General features: G+C 36.0%; 1 protein-coding gene across 8 annotated transcripts; it reads left to right on the forward strand.

Annotated features, from left to right (window-relative positions):
* Positions 1-25: 25 nt before the first annotated feature.
* Positions 26-26,656, forward strand: LOC122629088 (syntaxin-1A). Of its 8 annotated transcripts, none has more exons than XR_006327180.1 (11): positions 27-267; positions 3,383-3,469; positions 7,273-7,372; positions 15,161-15,235; positions 15,340-15,522; positions 15,872-15,945; positions 16,143-16,280; positions 16,378-16,488; positions 17,032-18,075; positions 20,065-23,466; positions 24,005-24,302. XR_006327180.1 is itself a non-coding variant. In XM_043812124.1 (10 exons), exons 1-9 carry the CDS (start codon positions 235-237, stop codon positions 25,291-25,293), a joined length of 882 nt encoding a protein of 293 aa, XP_043668059.1. In that variant the 5' UTR covers positions 30-234; the 3' UTR covers positions 25,294-25,306; positions 25,675-26,656. The 8 variants fall into 8 exon arrangements, 3 of the variants coding, with proteins under 3 accessions (XP_043668058.1, XP_043668059.1, XP_043668060.1); XR_006327179.1 differs by having other exon boundaries at positions 20,065-20,937; positions 21,287-24,302; XR_006327177.1 differs by lacking the exons at positions 17,032-18,075; positions 20,065-23,466; positions 24,005-24,302 and adding exons at positions 24,679-25,306; positions 25,675-26,656 and having other exon boundaries at positions 26-267.
* Positions 26,657-26,946: the final 290 nt, after the last annotated feature.

Raw genomic sequence — 26,946 nt, forward strand, 5'->3', positions numbered from 1 at the left:
TGGCGCGTGCTGACGTAATCGGCGCAAGCGCACGTCACTGGACGGCACTGCAGAAGCAGGCGAGTTCGCGAGTGTATCGATTTTGCGATCGTGTCTCTCGCGACTAGTGTGTCCGTTTCCTTTAGTTTTTAGTGGCCGTGCTCGTCGTACATGGATGAAATCGTGAATGGGATTACCCGCTAGGTTAATTGCACCGTACATCCGCTGACTCGCAACGCCTCGTCACCCATCAGCATGACCAAGGATAGATTAGCAGCTTTAGTCGCGGTGAGTGTGTTCGTTCGTATCCAGATATATACGATGAGAAGTATTCTTAAGAGAGAGAAAGAGAAAAAGAAAGAGAGTGAGAGAGAGAGAGAGAGAGAGAGAGAGAGAGAGGAAAAGAAAGAGTAAGACCTAACGAGTAAGAAAAAGACAGGAGAGAGGAAGAGAGAGAGAGAGAGAGAGAAAGTCTATTGAAATTCTTTTCTTTTTCATTCGTGTCCTTAACTCTTCTTTTCTCTTTAATCTCTTCCAAATATCCTATAAAATTCATCTCCTTCTCTTACTCTCTCCTCTTTCTTCGCTATGTCTTGGCACGGTGGATCTGTCATCGAGCACGCATCTCTCTCTCTCTCCTTCTCTCTCATTCTAGGCCGGCGTACGCCTTTGGCACAAGCCGAAACAGGCGTTTCCGCTTGCGGCGAATCGTAGACGCCGATGACGATGACGATTAGGATTATCATGACGGTACAATGACAATGACGATGACGATGACGACATGACTCTGACAGCTCGTTTCTTCCTTTTCGAATACGCCCGATATCAAGTACTATTCTATCAAACGTCAGTAACGTGATACTCTTTCTATCGGTCACAGTGATCGTTTTTCTTAACCTCTTTTAAAGAGATCTTTATTCGTTACATTTCAATGAAACTCTTTTTTCAACTTTTTAAACTCGGCGGATTTAATTGTACTCGAGTCGATAGAATTTTCTTTTTTTTTCTTTTTATTTTTCTAAAAATATCCATCGGCTTAGTTTTCTCTAACACATTTGATCTTTAGAAGAAAAAAAAAAAAGGAAAAGAAAAAAAAATAGAAATGAAAAGATCTTTATCTTATCGTATGTTAAATGAACCCGTGCTTTTCATATCAAGAGAATCAATTTCAATCCGAGTCATTCGTTCTTCGTTCAGGATGATTCATAATTTATGATCACGCGTGAGAATTTCAAAGAAAAAAAAAGAAAAGAGAGAGAGAAAGAGAAAGAGAGATATAGAAAGACAAAAAATCGACACAATTATATATCTTCGATTCTGTCATTCATTGGTAGCTGCGTGAAGGATGCGTTTGCGTCAGAGTGACGGAATCGAAGCACAGTACTATAGTGCGTACGTAACACTCTCTCTCTCTTTCTCTCTTCCTCTTTCTTCCTTTCTCATGTTCTTCATTTTGAGAATGAATAAAACTTAACAATGACTAAAAGAGAGAGAGAGAGAGAGAGAGAGAAACGCTAAAAGAATCACATGGAAGAATTCACATTTCTATTTTTTCCTTCACACTTTGACCCACGATATTTAAAATTTCATGTCGATAAAATAACTCTCGACATAATCTAACATAATCAAAAAGTATTATCGAAATTTATTGTATCTTTTTTGTTTGAACTCAACAATTTCCGATAAGACGTGTTCTTTTCAAGCCGTTTGTTATTTCTAACGAAGGTTAATCCCTACTTGCTATTGTTTCATCAAAGTATTAATATACACACGTATGCACGTATATACATAGATACATACATATGAACGATTGTTAATCATTTCGATGGTAGTCGTGAATCTTCAAAGTGACGATAAGTACCACTAGCATCGTTCTGAATGCGCATCCGTCTTTTTATTAAAGGATTTCTCTACTCGAACATAAAAGTAGTATATATCTATTTATTTACTAAACTCCAAAAGTATATTTCATAAAAAAAAAAGTTCAGAGGAAACGTTAGAACAGATTCGAGAAGAATAAATTTCGTTTTGGGAAAGTTGCACAATTCAATTGCTCTGATGTAACAACGTATGCGATAAATCATGTGTGTGTCTATGTGTGTATGTATGTAAGCTAGTTAACACGGTACCAACACGCAACAAGTTCCTCTTGCTCTCTTCTCTTTTCTATCACTTTTCTCTCTTTCTCTCTCTCTCTCTCTTTTTCTCTCGTCGTACATCTTTTTGCTTGACTAATTTGAAAGTTCTTCCATCTCGGTCGGTCCGATAATCCTCCGCTAGATGAATTTAAACATTATCCTCTCTTTTTCTCTCTTTTTCTATCAATCTATCTCCCATGCTTTTACCGAGTTCTCCTTTCATATCATAAAATACGATCGTGGTATAATCGTGGTAAACTAATCGCTATCGATTGTCATCTAACGGCCAATTCTCAGTTATTCGTATAAGCGAGCGTTTTTTAATGGCCCGAATGAAATTTCGCGCGCAGATTTCGCCTGATGTCTATAGGCAAGAAGTATCGATCGCGTGTGGTCGGCCGCCTCTTACCGACCCCCTTTATTAGACTGTATTAACACGTCTGATGTCTAAAAATGACTCTTGATTGTATGCAAATATAGTATCGATCAAAGCTCAAGGAATCCGTCGATGAAAATGAGGAATAAATTTCAAAAGTTCCCACTCCGTTTCCTCTCGATGTAACTTTCTACTTGTATCTATTCTCACTTGAATTTTTGTCTATTGTATTGACGATTAGAACGATTATTGGGTGAGAAAAAAAAATGTAAAAGAAAAGAAAAGATCAAGCCGCCAATGTGTCGTTCGTTAATTAGGACGATTAAGTAAGATCCCACGTTTGGTGCTTATCGTTCTCACGGTTTTCCACGATTTCTCCTCGATTCTCGCTAAAAGCGAAGGCTGTCGTTTAGCGACGGGTCAAGATCGCAGCTCGTCGAACGATAATACGATTACGTCGTGTTACACCAGAGAGGAAGGAAGTCTTATCGGGGATGAGAGAATGGCACGCACTGTGCGTTCGAATACGTGGGAGCTTGAACCATACGACTAGAGAACAACGAGGACGGAGGATGATGACGACGACAACGAGACCCTTCAAAATCGCCAATCACATAACCGTAGAGAAGAATAAAAAACCTCTCGACCTCGGGAAAAGCTTTCGTAAGCTTCTAACGTTAAAACGAAAGAGAAAAGAAAAATCGATAGGCCAGCATGCGTGAGAATCGTTGACACTAAAAGTTATCGTCGTACTTCCCGATATATTGTTCTATCGATCACTCTATATATTCGTCTTCTTTTTTTATCTCCTTTTCTGTTTCTTCTTTTTTTATTTTTTCCCCTGTATCTCCGACAATTATTCGATAAATGTTATTTTTATTTATTACAGGCCCAGTCGGACGACGATGACGTGGCGGACGAAGTGTCCGTCAATGTCGGCGGGCCGGATGACTTCATGACGGAGTTTTTTGCGGAGGTGAGTTGGCTTTTGCTTTTATTTCTTATTAATAAGTATTCTCGTGAGATAAGGTTCATAGTTCGATCATAGAGATCGACAACATCGAGCTTCATTCGTCTAATGGAATTCTCCTTTTTCTTTATATTTTATATCTATTTTTGCTCCATACACGTTTCGATATAATAATCGGTTCCAAAGATTTTCTTTCAATTCGCTTTGATTCGTAGAATTCGATATACATATTTTATAATTACACGATCTTATTGAGAAATTTAAAATACTAATAGTCGTTCAATGAGACCCAATTACCCGTGTAAAATAAATGAAATAATTATTCTCCGCGAGAATTCGAGTAACCAATCTCCCGATGAATTCAAATTAAAAATAAATTGATCTCGACTCTCTGCAAAGTTTAAGGAATCTAAATTAAGATTCCAACTTATATACGATATAAGTTTGGATTAAAATCAATCAGATTACTCGTCCTCGTGATGTGACGAAGAAGAACTGATCGAACGAGAGAAAACTAAGTTGGATTAGATAATCCGCAATGAATCGCTGGACTAATTTAAAAAAGAAATCGTGTTTGGGACGAACGTTATATTCCGGTGGTATGCTTTTAACGATTGGAACTGAAAATTTTGTTAGGTTGTCAAAAAGTTTTACACGTTGCTGTTCTCAATTCTTCTCTTCTCCATGTTGACTTGTTAAACTTTTGAAAACTAACGCTTATCCTATTCCATTTACACGCTATTTTATACAATGTTCCAAATAATTTCTCACTTCTGTTCTCTCTATTTCGTTAATTCTCAACATTTTTATCGTCTTTTTAATATTTGATCGTTGTGACATTAACGACTACCTCTTCTCTTTTATTCTCTTAATTTAATTTAGAACGACCCAAAAGTTTCCAAATGATTTTAAATATCTATTACTCTTTTTCGAAACTTTGTAAGCTTATTTTTTTCTATTATTATTAGTTTGTAAAACTACAAACCCAGCTTCTAAAATTACGCTCTTAATTATAAGCCTAAAAAGTCTCGAAAAAAGTAATTAACTTTTAAAAATTATCAAGGATCTTTTGGGCCAATATATATACACACATACCTACCTATATATATATATAGTTTCGTGTCTTCCGGTTTTCCTCGTTTCCCGTTTTGTGCCGCTTGTCGTTTTATTTCCGATGACGACGACGGTGCGATTCGATGGCGCGATTTGGCGTTCGAAAGTAGGTTAAACCAGTATCGAAGAGAAGAGAGAACTCACGAGACCGTGCACAGCTCGAACGAGCTAGCTATCGGTCTTGGACTTTTAACGAGGACAATGTTCACCTTCTTCTTCTTCTTCTTCTTCTTCTTCTTCTTCTTCTTCTTCTTTTTCCTTTTCTTTTTCTTTTTCCTCTCCTTCTCTTTCTCCCTTTTCTTCTTTCTTCTTCATTTTCTTCTTCTCCATATATCTATATTGTCCCTGATAAAATACCGTCATTCTTCTCGATTCAACTTCCCTTCTCCATTGTCGATCATCTTACCTTCTCCTTTCCTGTTCCGTTAGCTTATGACAACGAGCCGAACACGTTTGTTATATACTCGGAGGGGTGGCCCGGTCATGAGTCATATTCGACGTCCTCAATGTGCGAGGTAAACTCTCGCACAAAGCTCCCTATTGGTAAATAGTTCGTGTTGGGTAGGAAAAAAATGATAACAGAACGATCGATGAAAATAATGTTACATAATTTGTTGAAAAACAGTTAAACGTAAAGCAAAATAAATTAGATGTACGCACGTCTTTTTTCTTTTGTTTTCTTTTCTTTTCTAAGAAAAACAATTAAGTATTTACAATTAAATACGAATTATTTAGAATAGACAATCGTCATTAAAAATATATATTTAACAACTAGACAAGAGTTTATGAAAATATAAAATGATAGTAACTATAACGAGATATTAAATATAGAACACAAATGCTCTAATGAACATTTTTTTCTCTCTCTAGTACTTTTCTACCTTCCCTTTTTAACGAGTTCCACGTTTTTAAGGTACACGCTGTATATCATTAGTTACGAGTGTTCAGAACATATTTCATAGCTGTTCCTTAATTTTGAATGTCATGGTACGTGATTCCAAACGTTATAAAGTTTATCCATCCCTTTTATACACTCTCGAAACTCGAAGTCTCATCATCATCCCTTCGTCTATTCATTTTCTTTCCCTTTCCTCGATCTCTCCAAATGGAACGCTCTTTTCGTAAGATCATTATCGTACTTCGATGTTTATCTCTTAATATGCATCCTCTCCTTCAAACGGATCTTTCCTCTCGTTTTAAGCCGGCTCTACATCGTCGGATTTACTTTACTCTTGCGAGAAAAAGAAAGAAAGAGAGCGACGAAGAGAGGGAGAGAAAAAGAACACACGTACTTTATCGCATCCGTATCTTTCTTTCAAAAGTCCTTCCTGTTCAAGAATAACGGGAAAAATCTCCCTGGATTGTCCTTAATCCGTACCACCGATCGTGACGCATGTTTCGAACGTTCCTTTTAACATTCACTCTACGATTGCACATTTTCCCACAGCGTGTACGCTCTTATACCTCACGGATTTTCGCTTTAATTTCATTCTTTTGTCCTGATTTTTCTTTCTTTCGTTTTTGCCTTTTCTTTCTCTCTCTCTCTCTCTCTTTTTTAAATTGCGAACGCATATTTTTTTTTCTTTCTTTCTTTTCTTTTTTTACAAGAAACAAAGAAATATATAGAAAATCTTTAATACGAGAATAACGTTTATAACGAATGTCACGTTTATAAAAAACTTTGTAGAATAATATTAATAAATTAATCTATACGGGAGTGTGAAAGACACGAGATAATGATTCCAAGGAATGAACCATTTACGCGATGGTATGGTGTATGTGGCTTCTAAACAAACTCTGTCCTTTCATCAGACATCTTCGAGTAGGCAGCCTTGAGACTATTCGCAGGAGTAGTTTTGAGTTAGTGATATACTCTGACACTAACGAGGCTTACCCTAGAACTTGAAATAGCATATTATCTACCTCAATGTGTGAGTGTCTGCGAGAACGAGAGAAAGAGAGAAAGAGAGAGAGAGAGATGATATCCTGTATATCCGTTTTTTAAATGAATTCATTTCTTATACATTTTTCGAAGAAACAATTATTAGAACGAATAATAAAGATATTTCATATATTAAACGAACAATTTTCAAGTAATGTATCGTATTTAATAATTATCTGATTTTTAATTACATAAAATTTCTATCAAACGAATAACTGTTGTTAAAATTATTATTGTAATCGTTATTGTAGTTACTGCTGTTACACGTTTTACCGAATCGTCTTACAACAGACTAAACCGCTTCAGAATATTCTTATTTCTCCTAGCCGACCTCTCACACATATCAGGTTTCTATACTCACGTGTACGTTCGATCAGACATAGCTTTTACTACTTGCCCGGGTTGGTAGTCCTTTACGAGCGTGACTTGGCGACACTACTCTCTCTCTCTCTCCCTCTTTCTCTCTTTTTTCCACAGTGTCGACTACTATTCCTCGAGTGTGACGTGATGCATGCTCCAATCCGGAAAGCACGTTACATATGTATATGCATAATATACATATATACATGTTACGTGCACGAGAAAGCTCGATTAAATCGGTTCACTTGTAGCGCGCTCGCTGTTTACTTTTTCTTTCTTTTTTCTCGGATGAAAGAGAAAAAAAAAACATTCGCTTTATCATTAATCGTACTAAATTATTGTCTTTGTTATCATGTCCCTATTTTCCTTTTCTTTTTTCTTTTTCTTTTTCTAGGTGGAGGAGATACGTGAAATGATAGATAGAATCCAGACGAACGTCGAGGATGTCAAGAAGAAACACAGCGCCATTTTATCGGCGCCACAAACGGACGAGAGTGAGTCTAAATCCTTCTTATATCTCTACTCGAACATAAGTCTAATGGTGGATGGTTAGAAACGTTTGAAAGAGCAAAACAAACGCGATGTACTGAATACTAACAATGGGTATAGCATACATACACATACGTCCTCGAAACTTTCTATGATTCGAAATGTTCGCGTTTTACGGTGAAAGAAAGAAGAAAAATAAGGAGAGGAGAGGAGGTAGAGATGGGGGAGGATGAGGATGAGGATGAGGATGAGAAAAAGAGGGAGAAAAAAACAAGAAAAAAAATCAACGGGAGGATTTGTTAAACGAAATCTAGAAAGGCGGTAACGCTCGTTTGACTCGATGGCTTTCGTGGTGAAAGGCGATAAATGAGCCTTGATATTCTTCAGCTCGGCAGCCGAATTCAATAGCGAAGCGGAGCGAGGTAACCGTTAAGTTCGAAAGCGAGAGGGTGGCAGAGAGAGAGAGAGAGAGAGAGAGAGAGAGAGAGAGGGAGAAAAAGAGAGAGATAGAGATAGAGCAGAGGGTGTCGGCGGCTGCTTGCCCGTCCCACGAGGGAGACGGAAACAGGGGCTGGGGGTTGGTAATCGTCCTTGCCCTGGTTGCCGTTGTAGCTGCCAGCTGGGGTTGGTTTATCATCCTCTACACCTACACCATCGCTCGCGCGCACGCACGACAATTCTTTTCCTTCCTTCCTCTCTCTTTCTCTCGTTCTCTCGTATTTTCTCACGTTCCTTCTTTCGAAGCGATGATTTCATTTTTTTGTTTTGTTCGGAAAGCCAACACGTCTGCTCGTTTCTCTCGTTGGCTAGAAAAGTGCCATTATTTATCTTCCTCCTCTCTCTCCCACTTTTCTTATCCTTTCATCCTCCATTCTTTTAAGTACGATTCGTGTCAAATGCATTACGATAACAAATTCTCATCGGGAAAATAATTATTCAAGTACGGATACATCGGGAGACACATGATCTATTATCTAGATATAATAAAACTATATCCTGTACGCCCTTCTTACTTTGTCTCTCTCGTTCGCTCTATCTTTCACTCTGTCTTTCACTCTTCTTTTTCTTCCACTCGGCAAGTTTTAATGCTGGCACAGCTAAGCTCCAGTTATGTCAAAGGAAGCGTCAGAAGCAGCGTACATAGCTTTTGTGTGTAGATATACGCCTGGCACTTGCGTTTATTATACCGCATAGCTGTATAAGCTAACGATGAGAGAGGGGTAGAGGAGAAAAGAAGTGAAAGGGAGACAAAAATGAAGCGTTGCTTCCAATCAAAGGGATGTCACGGTGGGATACGTCAAGCGAAAGAATCGAATATAATATCGTGTTAAAATCGTCGATTTTGTTGTAAGAAAAGAAAATGAAAAAAAAAAAAAAAAGAAAAGGAAAGAAGGAAAAGACATATATTATCTTTTATTTGTCATCGTATTATGATGAATAATCGTATAAGCGTACTATATACACAGCAAATGATATCAAGTGCTCTCTCGTGCTCTCTCGACTATTTCCTGCTCGCACATGCGTACGAGATGACATTAATTTAGCCTCGTAGCAATGTATAGATATTAGAAACGTACCTTTTAAAACAGCAGACTGGTATATCTCCCTTTCTCTCTCTTTCTCTCTCTCTTCCCTCGTCGAAGAACGTAATATTAATGACGTGAACTGGAAACCGTGTCGCATTTGTCTCTCGGTAGCTCGATAATCGATTACTCTCACGCCACTTGCGTTTTGCATGAAGCTATAGAAGTGTAATCGTTATATATCCAATGTATGTATATGATAAAGCAGCGGAATATGTTTTACTATATATTCATTGTTCGATTATACGCATAAGATAATTACGCGTTCTGTGTTATTAGTATTCAGTATTAATCATAGATCGGATGATGTTTATTCTTATTGTATATACAAATAAACCATATGTATGTACGCATACTTAGGTGTATAGTTCTGGATTACGTGCATCGTGTGTACCAAACGTTCGCACGTGTGTACACACGATGATCGATTTAGGTTGCTTATATGACGTAAACATTCTCGATCGAATACGTTTAGTCTAATCGTAAGACTCGAAATGGACTTTACTCAGAGATTTTTTCAAGATTTCTCAATAAAACATTACTCGTTAGATTTTTCAAAAAATACAAAAGAAAATGAAAAGTTATATTATAGCGAAACGCGTGGAAGTAACTTGCAACAGGTTGACGTTGATAGATGTGGAGGTCTAAGTAAAGTCCAGTCAACTCATTCTTTCTATCGTGTTCTATCGTTTCTCTTTTCGTATCCGTTCGTTATCAATTCCCTTTGTCTCTTCTCTTGTACATACGTTTCTTTTAAAGATATATATATTTTATCCTCGTTCAATGTTCTTGATAATATAAATTTGATTTACCAAAAAAAAAAAAAAAAAGAAAAAGAAAAAGAAAAAAAAACTAATAAAAGCATTTTATAATACAAAAATCAACAAGGAAAATTTAATCATGCGCGTAGGTAATAAAATCACGCATGGGTGTAGGACGAGATGTTTACCAAAAGGATTAATTAATGCAGTGGGCGTTTCATCAAAAGCCCACGTATCAGCTCGGGTAAAGATGTGCAATACTAATAGATGCCGTGATCTTTATGATCTTTATTTCCGGCGAGTTTTTAAATCACGATTATTATTATTATTATAATTATTATAGTTAAGAGTTTCTTTTTTTACGTAAAAATGAAATAATTTTGAATTATTCCGCATCGCTCGAAAGGTATAGCTCATCGATATTACTAAAGATGTTGACTCATTAATCGTACTTATCAGATTTTAGGAAGGCTAGGTTACTTATTGGACCTTGACTATCTCCGGATTCGAGGCAGAATAGTATAGCGTGTCTGATTGACTTGCTGCTTTTAGCAGTGGTAAACCGATGCTATTGATTTCACTCCACAGCTGGTAGGTCCTACTATGTATCCGATCCAAATACCAACCACGTTCTTCTTTCGTTGTCGTCGTTAAAACGTTGTTGAGCATTTAATCGGCCCTGAAAAATAATTATGTCAGGTGGATTCTCGATAGATTCATTCGAAGGGTGTAAACGAGAAAATTTTGCAGTTTATAAAAGTAGCCTGGGCATCAGCATTCCGTGATTTCGCTGCGTAAGCATAAATTATAAAACTTTCAATGGAGTCTACAAAAAGTTAGGTCAACCGTAAGAGGTAAAATAAGTGATACGCTTCGCCCCCTTTCTTTTTATCGTCTTCGTTCTGATGACTTATTCCTCTTCATCTATATTTGTACAATTTCCTCGCATTGATTAAAGTTATAATTTAAAAAAAATTCTCGACTACACGTATCAACTATTTGCATTTCTGCGTTAGTTAAGAAAAAAAGATCAAATATATTTTACGGTTCGATCCATCTCTTCTATCTTCTTTTCTCATCGAGATCATCGACAAAGCTCATCGGCCTAATTCTTTCCGAGTACCTTCGTGATCTCTCTCTCTCTTTCACTCACTCACTCATTCACTCACTCACTCTTTCTGAGAGTATTGAAATTGACCTTTGAGGTGCTTAAAAAGAAGATAACACGAAGAAAGTAAAAGAAAGGGCTCTAGGGAAAAAACGAAGAACCGGAAGAAGGTAGTCGTGGGTGGAGAAAAGATTTGTATCACGGAATCAGAAATTGCTTCGGGATATCTTGGAAAGAGGAAGGAAGGGAAATGGAAAGAGAATTGGAAAAAAAGAATGGATGGACGGGAGGAAGGATCCCCATCTTGGTAGGAATTGGAAGACATTGGAAAAGTTAAAGAAGGAAAGATAGATAGAGAGAATAAAAGCGTAGGAAGAAGTAGAAACTAATATGCACTTACACAAAGCGTACACGTTCTCGAGAAAATCGAAGTTCAATTATAGAAACTAATTTATTAGACATGCTTTACGTTGGCACCTATTCCTACAGCTGGGTTACCAACGCGTTCCGTGCATTGAACCAAAGATCGATCTGTCGTTCCCACGGAAACGTTTCTGCCTTCTGACATCTGTCTTCCCTAGCGAGATACGGAAATTTATTCAGAACGAGTCGTAGAAATAACTGCTGTCGTTGATGTCGACGCTGATGCCGATGCCGATGCTGATGCAGATGCTATTAAATTCGACGAATCGAAAGAGAGCTAGCAAATGTTCTCGTCAATCGTAATCGACGTTTCTATGCTTGCGTATGTTCCATGAATGGACAAGAGAGAGACAGAGACTTCATAGACATGCACATATCTCTTTGTGTCTGACACTGAAGGAGCGCAAAGCAGTATTCGATGCAACAGGCAGTTAGCTTTGGTATAACGCGTGCATGATCACGAACAATGTGGCTTCCTTATCGAACATCGTTTCCGCTAACAACTATAAACGGCGATGACGCGACGTATCTCTATGGTAGCGTTTTCATAAAATTCCGTTAGAAAGATCTTTTGCAAGTAAGATGCTTTTACACGTAGATCCATAATCTTATACGATAATCTTAACTCGATCGATACTATAAACTAAGATTTTTCTATACGAGATCGTTACATCGTTCGCATGAGTAATTGAATATTTCATTAAAAAAATCCGAGACTTTTAATCTTCAAAGTGTGAGAGAGAAAGAGATCCTTTCTCTCTTGGGACTAATGAGGCAGGTTGAAACAGTGAAGTACATAATATAGAATAGTCGATAGGTATGCGATGGGGATTCGAGGGTGGTAGCTTATCTAGGGCAGATTAAATGGGTCGCGTTACCGGAACGAGGGTTAAACTATAAATTCCTATCGACTACACTTCCCACGATAGGATTTCATTGAGATATTTTCTATGGAAGTGGCATAACCAAAAGACGAACGTTAGAGAACGTTCGTATAGATTTTTTCACAAAATGAGGAAGCTTTATGCTATTATGTTTATCTCCATTCATCAAATCAAAATCAAAATAAAGAGAGAGAGAGAAATAAAAGAAAGAAATCTTAAAATATTCTTCTCCCCTCTGTATTGACGATAATCTGATTTATTCTTTATCTCTATCTGGCTCCTTTCCCTCTTTTATTTCCTTTTAGAGGACCATCAAGAATATTTCCACTCGATCTATTCGTATACAAGTCGTTTCTTTCAAGAAACCAATTGGCAAGCGAAGGAGAACGATCAAATCGAGAACGCATTTGAATCGTTAAAGCTAGTTTTCCTTTACGATTTAAAGTAAAGCAATGATTCAATAGTCTACTCTTCTAAGAATAATGTCGCGATATATATATATAATATATATATATATAAATACATATTTATATATATATATATTAATATATATATATTGATATATCTTTCTCTTTTTCTCTTTCACCGTTTCTCTCTTCCATCATTTTATGATATATATAATATATTCGATTCTAACTACATACATATTTACGAGCTTACCTCTTATCGTTCACTTCCTCTTTTTTTCGCTTTCGTTGAACCACAAGAATGTCCAGAACTTTCCGGTTTCGACTTTCGAGATAACTTATGTGTAGAAGTAGGTTTGGCACGTTTCCATTTGGCATTAACCTAATTTTTCTACTCCAGCTGATGCACACGTGTGAAACGCACAATAATTTCTTTTATTACGTCTACACTCGATTTGAGGTTAACGGATTTGATGGCACTTTTTCGTCGTTCTCGAAAATAACTCAAATTGATTATTCTTCTTAATTTAAAAAGATATACTGCGTAGAAAACTTTGTAAAGATTAATAGCCGAAGGAACGCCTGAACGATTCCGTCCTATCGCGGGGAAGGTTCGGACGACGACTGATGAAATTGTAATATTACGTTCGAACGCTTGATAAGAAATGTAAATAATTGAGCCGAATGTTTCGACTGTTTTTCTTAGGGAAAACAAAAGCCGAGTCGACAACACAAGGGAAAGAGAGAGAGAGATACACGATATACGATTCGTAGAAATATAACTAAAAGTTTTTTGTCAACATTAGAGATTTTATTTACGTTCGAACGATCTCCTTCCCTTGTTCTCTTTCTTTTACGTCGTCTTTGTCCTTCGTGATATACTATTCGTTTGTTACGCCTTAATTCCAGGAACAGTATCTATGACAATAGTATCTCTGCCTTCCTTAATTGTTTGGCATCAATCCAAGTTTCCTAATATCTTCCCAACTTCGATGAGTATCCCTTTTTCTTTTTTTTTTTATCTTGGTTCCTTTTTTATTTTTTCGTTTTTTTATTTTTTTTTCTTTATCTCTTACGATCCATAATAAAGAAAAATTAGAATACTTTTGTTAAAACCTTACCATTAAAAATGTTTATAATTTGTCTTGAATAATCGTGAAAAAAAAAAACAGGATAAAATTGTTTTAAGTATAGACTTTCTAAAATAACGTAACAAACGAACTTTGAAATATCGTTTGATCGAGGAGTTACGGAAGGTTAGACGTCTTTCCATTGCAATTTCCTCGTCAGTTTATTCATAAGTCGTCTCTACCGTAGCCTAGAGTACAAGGTCGACATCACGGGTTCCAGTTCACTGGATTCAGTTGCGGTTAAAACCCACCCTAACCCTCTCGACTTGCTTCAAAGAGAGGGAAATGGGAGGAGAAAGAGCTCGCTGCTCTCTCCGCAGGTGGGAGTTTTCGGGTAGTTTCGTGTAAACGACCCCCGATTTGTCGTAGTTCTCCCTACTGCAACACACGTCAACACGTTGATATCGTTGCTTGGCAGAGAATTAACAATGATCGAGCACGATCCTATTATCATTTTGCAACATGTTTCTGCTCGATGTAGATCTTCATAATAATTTTATAAGTCTTGATTAATTTACCTTTTACATCTCGTAAAATAGTAAAAAGTTGAATGACAATAAGATATTTCAATATTGCTCAAAGGGTTTTCAAAGTATTCGAAGATAATCCGTAGGTATCTGTCTGCTGCTAGGATGATGTGATTAGGGCTTCATCGTGCTAAGGCTTCTACATCTTTCTATTAGTTGATACTCGCTCGTTGAATGATGGCACGCATCAAAGAAACTATTTGAAAGCGAAATACTCTTGTACGAATGTAGTAATATAATGATGTTAAATTTTGCTCAAAGAGATTTGAATTCTATTTGAATTTAAAGAAAGATCGACAGAAGACCATACAACGTATAGGATAACAGTTTTACGATAAATCTGTGGACTGCAGCAATTTTCTCTTCTTATCTTATCCTATCCTTTCTCTTCTTCACTGCCCAAGCCCTTTTATTTCTGACAATGAGCTCTCTCTTATCTTTCCTTTGGCAACTTGCCAAATTGTATTCTTAATGGCATCTATGTACGATACATAGGTAGATTGTAATTTCTAAGTACGCTAGCAAAGATCTTCTGTCAGGATCGATGTATCTAGCTCGATAATACTGTTGGAACTCGGGGTCACCACGGGATATCGCCATGGACAATAACCACGCTATTCGGAATATTTGTGCGATGAAATGTAAAAGGAGTGAAATGTCAGCTAAATGTATCCCGTACGTAGGCGTGAGCATTTTTATGTTGTCGAGAGCCACGCATATAGGAGGTCACGGAAGGATATATTAAAACTTGATCTTCCGAGTGCCCGTCGAATACCTTTTAAATAACACTGACAATATGAAAATACTTTCGACAACTTTTCCTTCGCGTTTAATATTTAGTAATACAACGTACGTCTCTGCGTTTCTATATATGTATAAAATATAGAGAAAAAATGGCATTTAATGGGAATCCAGGACAACGATTTTTATTATCAATGAGTTGACCTTCTTCTTCTTCTTTTTTTTCTAGAGGTCAAAATGGAGTTGGAAGACTTGATGTCCGACATCAAGAAAACTGCTAACAAAGTCAGGGCTAAGTTAAAGGGTAAGTCGTTTGAAAATCGATCGAAGTTTGTTCAACTTATCGGAAGGTTATTCCTTTTATCTCTCGTGCTTTTTCTTTTTTTTTGTGTGTGTTTTTGCATTTAGTGATAGAACAGAATATCGAGCAGGAAGAGCACACGAACAAATCATCGGCGGATCTGAGGATACGCAAGACTCAACATTCAACATTGTCTAGGAAGTTCGTAGAGGTGATGTCGGAATACAATCGAACACAAACCGATTATAGAGAACGGTGTAAGGGAAGAATACAACGACAGCTGGAGATCAGTAAGTAAAAATCGCGATGAGTAATCGCATGAACGCAACGAGATCGATAATATCGATTACACGTGCCTCGTGTGTCTCTGAGTAGGCCGTCTCGTGTCGGATCTTTTGGGCTTTTTCTTTTGAGATCGTTTTTCTTTAACCCCTATCGGTCGAGTATAATAAGAATAGAACGGAATAAAGAAAAAATAAAAAAGACCTATTTATCTGCATACGTATTTGCTTCGAGTGCCGTTATAACAGGCACGCATATTTCTTTTCTTTTTTTTTTCTTTTTCGTTGAAAGAGCAAGCTCTACTTGGCCCTCCCTTCAACCCTCTTTGTATCGACCAATAAAGGCTTCCATTTTTAGCGGGGAGGACGACCACTAACGACGAACTCGAAGAAATGCTGGAGCAAGGAAATCCAGCAGTCTTTACGCAAGGGGTATGTTCCTAGAAATATATCGATGATCTTATTCCCCTTCTATGTGTTCTCATGTATTAGTCCAAAAGCAAAAGTCCAAGCAATTTCATTTAGCACGGATATAATTATAATAATTATTGGAGGAAGTATCGTCGAAGCAGTCGTCGAGGATAAATGCTTTTTCAATTTCTTTTTCTTCTTTTCAAAAACATCTACAGATCATCATGGAAACGCAACAAGCAAAACAAACCCTTGCGGACATCGAGGCACGTCACGCTGATATTATAAAACTCGAAAATTCGATCAGGGAATTGCATGACATGTTTATGGACATGGCTATGCTAGTAGAAAGTCAGGTACGTTGTCAAACAGTTCTTTGACATTCTTTTCTTTGAAAACATCTACATATTTATTCGTAATTAATCGAAATCGAACTGTTGGTATGTTATACAGGGTGAGATGATAGATCGTATAGAATATCACGTGGAACATGCGGTCGACTATGTCCAAACGGCCACGCAGGACACCAAAAAAGCACTCAAGTATCAAAGCAAAGCTCGACGGGTAAGTCCTGTTAAAATGTCATATTGGACTAACGACGATACTGTTATTATTACTATTATTATTATGTGTTCATTATTCTATTCCTATAGTTTTTTGTTTCTATCTCTCAATTCCGTTCCTCCTCTGATGCCTCTCCTCTCCCCGTTTGATTTGACCTGCGTTTGATAACTCTTATACGTACCTTGCTCTCCCTTTCCTCGTTTTTCATGCACCTTCGCTTTTTTGTTAATATATACTGCTCACTCTCTTACTTAAACAAGATACCTCCTACCCACGACGCAAATTATCCAAGGACTATGACGCTTTCTTGTGTTTCTCTCTATATGTATCGCTGATGACATGACAAATATTCTTACTACTACTACTACTACTACTACTGCTACTACTACTGCTACTACTACTGCTACTACTACTATTACTACTACTACTACTACTACTACTACTACTACTACTACTACTACTACTACTACTACTACTACTACTACTACTACTACTACTACTACTACTACTATTACTACTACTACCAACAACATAACAGTACAGTCGATGTATGTACATATGTGTACATATATACACGCGCATTATATAATATATTATATTATATATATACATATATACTATATACTGTCTGTGTGTATCTCTAACTGTATCGCTCTATCCTGTCGAACATGGGTGTGCTAATTGTGCCTCTGTCCATGAAACGCTCTGTCTATACTCTCATACTATATATTAACTTTACGTACTAACCTGCGCTGTCAAACTAATTGCGTTCTATACGTGATTGTTTAGTGCGTGCGTACATATACATATATATATATATCTATGTATATAAATATATTTATATGTATATACACACATAAACACGCGTTTATAATTACTCGTTGTCTTCATTCACTTGTACGAAAATTTTGTTTTGTATTAATCAACCAACACGACGTCTACATATCCCCTTACGAACTGGGATAAATCTCTACGTGTCCACTGTAATTGTGTGTTTTTATCATATTCATATACATATATACATACATATATGTAAGAACAACATATAGTATACGTTAGTTACGCGATATAGTTACGTGTGTCGTCGCGATATTCGGTTACGTATTTTGTGCATATACTTACACATACGGATATTGTTGGTGTGTCATTCGGATGTTACATATATATGTCGATAGTATGTGTGTATATGCATGAATTATACATGCAAACGATATTATATCATCCCACTCACGAAGGTGGAGAAGTTTGTTTACAATTGATTACGTCGTCGAAACGCGATTCATCTCGCGTTGGATCCGATTATTTTGGATGCGTTCTCCGTAAAAAGGTGATCGAAACGAAGATTTCACCGTTAGTCTGAATCGAGCCGTCGAAGACGAAGAGAACGTCAAAGCAAGCCCCTAAGGTAAAAACGTTTTAACGAAAAGATTATTTTGAACGTCGTCAGAACACATCTATTCACTTCTTTACGAACTGGAAGAAGTTACATTAATACGAGATAGTACTTCTTGTCCGACGACGTTCATACATCAAGAATGTGCAGCAACAGACGAACGAAAAACGAGAGCAAAAAGGAATCCCTCTATGGTTCGTATATCGCGAAATTGTATCTTACATCAGGGGTGGGCAACTTCTTTTCTGCTGCAAGCCACACGATCCTCACCATCGATCGATCAATCCGTTTCCTCCATTACTTCTTAGCTCCACTAGTCACCGATCCTATGTACCTTATTAAAAATAAAAATCGTGCAGCTCACAAGGCACGGAAGTGTCAAATAGTGGGAATCGTTTCCTTCTACCTTACTAAGAACAAATTAGTAAGAGAAAGAATTAAATACGGCTCGCAAGCTGCCAGTTGTCGCCCACTCCTGTCTTGACACAATGTCGATGAAAATTTTTCTAGTTACAAATTAGAGTCTCACATGAGGTAGAAAAAAAAGTTATTTGAAAAATATTAATATTGTTTTTAGACTGATCAGATATATACACGATTGTTAATGAACACAATATATTTGTCTATCTATTTATTTGAGATATAATATTATTTGTCTCTCTTGTAAAAATGTAGAGAAATATTCGAATTCGATGAACATGTTAATCTGGTCAGTCTAATGATAGTTTGCATTTATTTTTTTCGATCGATCTTAGCTTTATCATCCTTTTTGCCGCGCTAGGATTTTCTTGATCTTTTTTCTTTTTCTTTTTTTTTTTCTTTTTTTAATATTAACATCGCTCCTTGCATTAACACTGCTTCGTCGTGACTTCTCGCCATGACGAGCAATCATTTTATTTAATGATCTAGTATATCACATCGTTGCCGTATTTTATTCTCCTGCACGCGTACCTACATATTACCATTTTCTTCGTAGAATTTCCAAGGTATATTTTGATATATAATCTCAAGATCGAAAGATCGTTCCTATCAGCTTTTTTCAAACGATGCTACACGGCAATACATAGATGAACGACGTATCTTATCGCTCGCATTACTCGGCGTAATCACTATCGTAAATATCGTTAGTAAAGTTTTTTTTTATTAACTAGCATTGTGCATTAGTGAATCGATTCACCGCGTCGTCTCTTTTCGCTTGTTTACTTAAAATCTAACAATAAAATCGCACAGCACACAACACGGTAGATCGCATAGAAGCGCAACTTTTGCACGTTTTTGCAAGCAACCTTGATTTCTCTCGTTTACGTTTTTAAGATGTGCCTGTGTCTCTATGTGTGACTGTGTGAGTGTGTGCACTTGGGTGTGCAAGTGGGTGTATGTTTATTTTTTTTTTCGTAAGTCGATGTTCTCTTTCCTTAATTAGAAAAACTTATGCGCCGAGTATCTTACACTAGCAAAGCACAAAGCGACAAAATTGTTTTACTTTCAACTGACACGAACGTTCGCAATGGGAATGCGAAATATTTCCTTTTTAAAGTGGCATGCACGAAAATATACACGGGACACGACTTATGAGCTTCGACTTTTATCCGAGAAATCTGTTTTATTTTCTCTGTTTAAAGTAGATTAGTTAAGCGTCTCGCTCTCTCTTCTTTTTTCGCACATTTTTCTTTTCTTCACTATTTATCTATTTTTCTCTCTTTGCATGTACTTACTTTTCTTTTCATCGTCGTCGTCGTCGTCGCAATCGCCGTTGTTTTCATCCTCGTTTTCATCGTCGTCGTCATCGTCATCATTGTCGTCGTTGTCGTCATCGTCGTCGTCGTCGTCGTCGTCGTCGTCGTCATCGTCGTTATACTTGAGCATTTTATAAAATTACACTATCCTCTAGTAGTTTCTTTTTCGGAGGAATAATACTTTGTTCGGATAAATAATATCTTAGTAAAATCTCCATTTCTTTTCTTTTTTTTTTTTTCAATTTTTAAATAAGAAAAAATATTAAAAAAAAAGAACGCGAAACAACGAACGGATATGGTTCTTCCTCCGAAAGTAGCAGATTCTTTGCATCTCTCTTCTCCTTTATTCTTTTTCAGTTAGTTTTTGGCTGTCGGCATAGTATCACGATTCACGGTTTTTGCATTACACTTACCACGACTTTCATTCGTTTTTCTTTCTGTCCACAGAAAATGATCTTCATCATAATCTGCGTCTTAATATTGGCCGTCATATTAATATGCATAATAATAGGATCCCTTCCGAGGACCTAAAGGGCCCGGGGGTGCAGAAATAAATGGGGTAGGGAGGGATGGATCGTTCGACAAAAAAGAGAAAGAAGGGATAAGAAAGAGAGAAAAAGAAAGAGGAAGAGAGAGAATCAAGAAGAACAAAAAAGTATATATATATATATACTTGCATAAAATATCGAACATCGGCGCGTATATCGTGATGACATCCAATCTCGTTCATTTCGTGAGGAAACGTAGCGTATGAAAAGAGAAAAAGAGAGAAACAGAAAAAGAAAGAAAGAAAGAAAGAAAGAGAGAGAGAAAGAAATCACGAATATCTTTTGTGCTGTGCGATCCAAGTTATCAAAATTCAAGAAGGAAAAAAAAATGGAAAAAAAATAAAGTAACTGCTAATGAATAGAAGCTCATAGAAAGAAAAAATAGAAATAATAATAATAATTAATAATAATAATAATAATAATAATAATAATAATAATAATAATAATAATAATAATAATAATAATAAATAACAATAATAATTAATAATAATAATAATTAATAATTAATAATAACAATGATAATAATAATAATAATAATAATACTAATAATTGCGACACACACGTACACTTACACGCTCTAAACGTATGGACGAAAATCATCATGAAACTAACGGAGCATCGCGTCGATTTAATAACACAATAAATAATGTGTCTTCGTGTCCTCAAAATAACAAGCAAAAAAATTAACAAACGCTCTTATTAATCCCTAACCGATGGCTAATTAATGCAATAATCCATTAATTGCAACTGCTCGCCTCGCTAATAATACGTAGTAAGTACGTTGTTAAAAATGCTGAAAAAAAATGTGTGTGTTTCGTAGCACGCTCTTCTCGAGATTCATTTATTAATTTGTTGTCTTTTTTAACAATATCGTCGTTATTGTCATAGTAGATAAAATTTTTTGGAAAATACTCATTCAACTTTTTGATTTACTTTTCTTTTGATTATGAATTTTGTTTCTACTCGAGAAGAGGGTCACTCCTAATCTAACAAGACACCTGTCTTTTTCTCTCTACGTGTACATTTCCGTTTCTATGGCTTGTTGTCCTTGTTCAGAGGCTTTTCGAACATTCCAAAAAATGAAAATCCATTGAATAACGTAGACGTTATTCTGTTCACAGAAATTGATCCTGATCGTAATCTGCTTGACGATAGCAGTCATCATTTTGATTATTATTTTGGTACTTAGTTTAAGTTGAAATGCGACCCGTGATACGAGGACTTTGGCTCTAATTAGACACACATACATACATGCATATACATATGTATAACAGCGACGAATAGAAACGCGTACAGTAATTAGTTACTGCTGGGGAGAACGCGTACATGTCCTTAAGTTCTCTCGCTTTCTTCTCAATATTCTATTTCATGGGAAAGGATCACCTTAACAACCGATTCCGATTCACCGTTATTTTTTTTCTTTTTCTTTTTTCCTTCCTTCCTTTTTTTTTTCTTTGTTATTCTCGAAGACAATTTTTCGATTTTGAGTATATTTCATCTGATAAGATAGAGAAGAAAGGAGAAGGAAACAATCTCTTTCATTTAACGCCTTCCCCCTTCGAAATTCGAATAGAGATAATGAAAAAAAGAAAAGGAAGAAAGGAAAGAAAGGAAATTATAGAGTAATAAAAAATGTGTCCGCGCACGCGCGCCTAATTCGTCGATAATTCATTTCGAATTTCTATGTTCCTTTTGTAACATTTGCTGCAATGTGCGTTCAATAGTTCATTTTGTCGAAAGAAAAAACAGTTAAATGCAACAGAGTTATATGAAAAAGAAAAAAGAAGGGGGAAGGAAGGAACGGAGAGATAGCTTAGAATAGATTAGTCCACTATGCCACTCGAAGTTGCCACTCCAAAGACAGCATTTAAACGAAACTCAGGATTTTTTCTTACTCAACATAAATAAAACAATAACACATATTGATTCGATGAATTTCGATATATGTATATATATATATTATATATGTATACGTATATATACAATATAAACAATCCTCCTACATCTCCTAGAATCGAACTTTTGAAAATCGCAAAGAGAAAGAGATGAAGAGGAGAGGGAGGAAGAAAAGATTAAAAAGAGATTTGGAAAAAACAAAAAAAAAACAAATAAGCAAACAAACAAACACATAGCTACTGCTATCCAAATGCACAATAAAGTACGTCGGAATAGTTGTTATTTATTTCGACGCGTTCCTTCGTGTTCGAACGTATTTTCACTGCCCTTTTCTGTTCATTTTTATTATCGTTTTCCACGCATATCACCGTTCCTTGATAGACGAGTAAGATAGAACATAAAAGACTTTCTAGATAAAAAAAAACGATTAATAAGTATTATTCATTGTATAGAAGAAGATGAAGATGAAGAAGAAGAAGAAAGATAATAAAAAGAACAAAGTATAACACAAATATACGAAAGTGGATTTTCGATCGAATACAATTTCGTACTATACAAAGAACTTGACAATTTAGTCACGTCTCACTGGTCGAAGCGTATTAATAATATTAATTAATTAACGCGAATTCACAAGATTCATCTTGCCGATGTCACTTTTCTTTTTCATTCTTTTTTTCATATTAATCTCTTTCAAACTTTGTTTTTTCCCTCGAGCGAGAAATTGAATACGATTAGTGAGTTCGTTGTTTGATTTAATTTAATGACCACTTAATTATTTAATTAATTAATTAATATATATATATATATTGTATATACATATACACATAAATAGCGATAAGTCATTTTCTCGTCAAAATAGACGGACAATTTTTGTTCGGATCTGTAAATAATTGCAATTTGTATAGAAAAAAACCAGAGAGAGAGAGAGAGAGAGAGAGAGAGAGAAATATTGAGAGATAGAAAAAACAATATGTTTCTTATTTTCTCTTTCACGTTTAAACGCTCATCGTCAATTAACGTTCACGTTAATTAGGTAATTAAAAAAGACAAATAACGTACAGCAAGTTACAGACAAACGAACGAACGCGTGTTAATGTACAAGGAGATCAAAGAAGGAGGAAAATTACTTTGTGGTGATAGGGTGATAAACGATAGGGAGACGGGATAGGGAAGAAGGAAAGAGAGAGAAAGAAAGAAAAAAGGAAATATGTTGGAGTTATCAACAAGGAATGATATCGAGGACGAGGACGTTTACCGTCTAATGAAAAAATAATTTCCGAGAGTGAACTGAGAAAAAGAGAAAAAGTAAGAGAGAAAGAGAAAGAGAGAGTGTGAGAAGATGATGGATATAAAATGGCACGAGACGGTATTTTGATGACGAGCATCCACTCCGGTGTAATCCAAGGTTAGTTTACACATTGTTGTTCGTGTTTTTTTCTTCTATTTTTTTTTCTTTTTTTTATATATATATTTTTTTCTCTTTTTTTCTTGTTCCTTTTTAATAATAAGAGCATGCTCGCCAGAGTCTTAATTTGTTTTGCCTTCGAAGAGTAATCTTTTTCAGTATTCGCTTGTATATATTCATATATATATATTCATATGTATATATATATATATGTATTACATGTACGTACGTATATGTTAGAAAGAAAGAGGGAGAGAGAGAGAGAGAAAGAAAATTTGTGTTCAATGCACACTAGTCTCTATGAACATACAAACAAACGGCATCATGCATGATTTAGACGCACATTATCGATACCGTCCAATCTCTGTTATTGCCGATGCATTAGAAGAAAAATGATAATAAAAAGGAAAGAAGGGGTGACCGACTTCGAACGAAGTTTTCGTCATCCTTCCTCCATATTTGCAACACTGAAACACGCGCGAACACATTTTATTAACGCATATCGTATAAATTATTTTCCTTTCTTACGATCGTTTAGAAAAAGCTTTACAAGTAGTTGGACATCTATCGTTACCACTACTACTACTACTATTACTACTACTACTACTATTACTACTACGACTACTATATTATTACTATTTACTATTACTAATATTATTATTATTATTACAAGTATCGCTAGGAATTATCACGTTGCTCCTGATTGTTGCATAACTTGAATTTAGTGAAACTTGTTAAATGCACGTTAAATGCTAATTATTGTTATAAAATATTTAGCCGCTCCGTTCGAACGGCGTTTGATTATTTTGTAAAGCAAATACATATTTTTGTTAATACATATTGTTCTCTTTATATCTGTGTAAATACCTTTCTTAAAGATAGATAGAGAGAAAGAGAGAGAGAGAGAGAGAGAGAGAGAGAGAGAAAGTGTCTGTGTAAAAGAAAGAGAGAAAAAGAAAAGATATACATCGATGTTTTATGTGTGAATGCAAAACCTGGTGTACCTGATTCGTGTCGAGTTCTCATTCAATTCATCGAATCGATCGATTTACTTAATTTCGTATGTTGACTCTTATGCAAATTTTAATATACGAATCCGAGTTTAAGGACACGACTCTCGAGTACGCTTGGTACATCTCGTAAGATCAAAATAATATAAAAAAATAAAAAAATAAAAAAATATCATGTACTTATATCGACACTTTTACGCAGGCCACCGAACACGACGAATCACATCCTCAGGAAGCTCGCCTGCCGACGAACCCAGACGCGATCTATTCTTTCAGGTGCCTCGGGCAGTGCTATTTTTGTTCATTTTTACGGCAACAGAGAAAGACAAAGAAAGGGGAAACGTTTCAGCGTAGTGTTAAACAGGAAATAAAAATAAAAATAAAAAATATATAGTAATAATGGACAGAGGCGTTTACAATTCTAAGCACACCTGTGAGAAATTTGCAAAGTAAAACGAAACAAAAGAACAGAGATAAGAAACAAATAAAAAAAGAAAAACTTTGGTAGTCGTCAGGGCCAAGGATATATATATATATATAATATATATGTATATACATATATATATATATATATAAATAATTTGGGAAAAAATACGTATGTGTTACATAATGTGAGGGTAGGAGAAAAAGAAAAAGAAAGAGAGAGAGAGATAATTAAGAGATATAGGAAAGTTGGAGTGTACATTGTAATCGATAATCCGATTTTTGCTGACCCGCTAACACCCGCCGAGTGCAGAAGAAGATCATGATCATGATCTGCCTCGCCATACTTTGCGTCGTCCTGGCAACTACCATCGGTGGATACTTCGGCCTGTGAACACCAGAAGCAGGTATCGTAAATAGAATATCAATATCGATGTCGTCTCGATATTTCCCAATCGTTGTTACTCTCGCTTGTAATGTATTCGACAGAAATCTACGTTATATTTAAAATCGTTGAGAGGGAAGGAGAGCTGTGTAAAGTAGCGAAGAAAAGAATAGAAAAGAAATATAAAAGGAAGGAGGGTAGAAGAGGAGGAAGAGACAGAAGAGAGAAAGAGAAAAATAGAAAAATCATTTTCCAAAGTAGTCATTATTTTATGCAGCTCTACGTAAACTCGAATACGAAAAAAAAATACGTCAAACGTAAAACATAATAATATATATATTTATTATATATCTCTACACCGACGTGGATCCACTGCGTTTATCCTTTCAGGAAGGTACGAAGGAGACAAAGGCGAACGTCCGGCACTGTATATCTAAGTTGACGCGCCGGCAGCAGTCATACTTCATGCATATCGCCCCGACAACAAACGAACACACAAGACAGACCGTCAAGAAAGCAATTTCAAGTTCTGGTCATCGCTAAAAAAGCTCTCTCATCTTATCCAAAAACACGAGTTCTTCGTTCGAGTCGACGTTCGGTAAATAGAGGGTGAATGAATCGGAAGAAAAGAAGAGAAGAGGGTGAAAAGTAGGAAAAAGGGAAGGATGCGCAGTTATTTTGAAGAGGGTCGTCGCCATCGTCATTATCATCGCTGCTATCACACATCATCATCAACAAGCATACCTTTTTACGTCAAGCTTCGAGCTAGTTGCATTCTAAGAGAACAAAAAAAAATCGCCTGTTTTCTATTAAAAAGTTCTTAGAAAAAAAATAGCGAGAGAGAGAGAGAGAGTTCAACACACTTATCCTGCAACGAGCGGCGAAAACGTAATGTTGTATCGCGATCTGTCTTGTCTCATCCCGAGGAAGAGAAGCTAAAAAGAGATGAAAAAAAATTAAGAAGATTGCGGTGAAATTTATCTAAGAGAGAGACAGAGACAGAGAGAAATTAAGGGAATGAGGAGGGGCGGTGTATTGATGAGATATAAAAAAGGGAGAAAGTTTTAACATTCGTTTCTCGGCGCTCCTACGATTTTCTAGATCGAGATATCGTTCGTAGATCATCGTAGGAGCGACGGATCGTAAGACTAGTCAATCGTAGCATTTTATTGAAAAACAACCAAAAAAGAGACTAAAGAAATCTGTCGAGCCCCGACACCCAATGGAGTTTTTCTGTAACGCGAAATACACGCCTCTATCTTCGCTACTACTTGCTATTGCAGAGCATTTTCTTCCTCAATATTTGAAAAAAAGATAAGGAAAAAAAATAAAGGAAAGATAAAGAAAAAAAGAGGCAGTCGCCCGGTCGGTCTGTACGCGATATTTTTCATTATCTGTGATTTAAATAACAAAAATAGTAAAATAAATCTAAAAAAAAAAAAAAAAAAAGAAAAAAGAGAAAAAACAAATAAAACAAAACGAAAAGGACTTGGGAATTAGTTCTCCGTAGAAGTCACATTCTGAGTCACATACGGCAAGATTTTCTATTCGTATTTTCTAGATTTTTAACTTCTCCCACTTTGAACTTCGACCTTATTATCACGTATCCATCCTTCACTTTTTGACGTGCACTTAACATATCAAAGAAGATTGAAAAAAATA

The sequence above is a fragment of the Vespula pensylvanica genome, chromosome 5, assembly GCF_014466175.1.
Source record: "Vespula pensylvanica isolate Volc-1 chromosome 5, ASM1446617v1, whole genome shotgun sequence".
Classification (NCBI taxonomy): Eukaryota; Metazoa; Arthropoda; class Insecta; order Hymenoptera; family Vespidae; genus Vespula; species Vespula pensylvanica.

Bases quoted from the DNA above. Each gene is read 5' to 3' on its own strand.
- LOC122629088 (XM_043812123.1), top strand. From the start codon at position 235: ATGACCAAGGATAGATTAGCAGCTTTAGTCGCG. The intron at 7,373-15,160 runs GTGAGTCTAAAT...TTTTTTTTCTAG, and splicing joins GGCGCCACAAACGGACGAGA to AGGTCAAAATGGAGTTGGAA. The intron at 15,236-15,339 runs GTAAGTCGTTTG...TTTTGCATTTAG, and splicing joins AGTCAGGGCTAAGTTAAAGG to TGATAGAACAGAATATCGAG.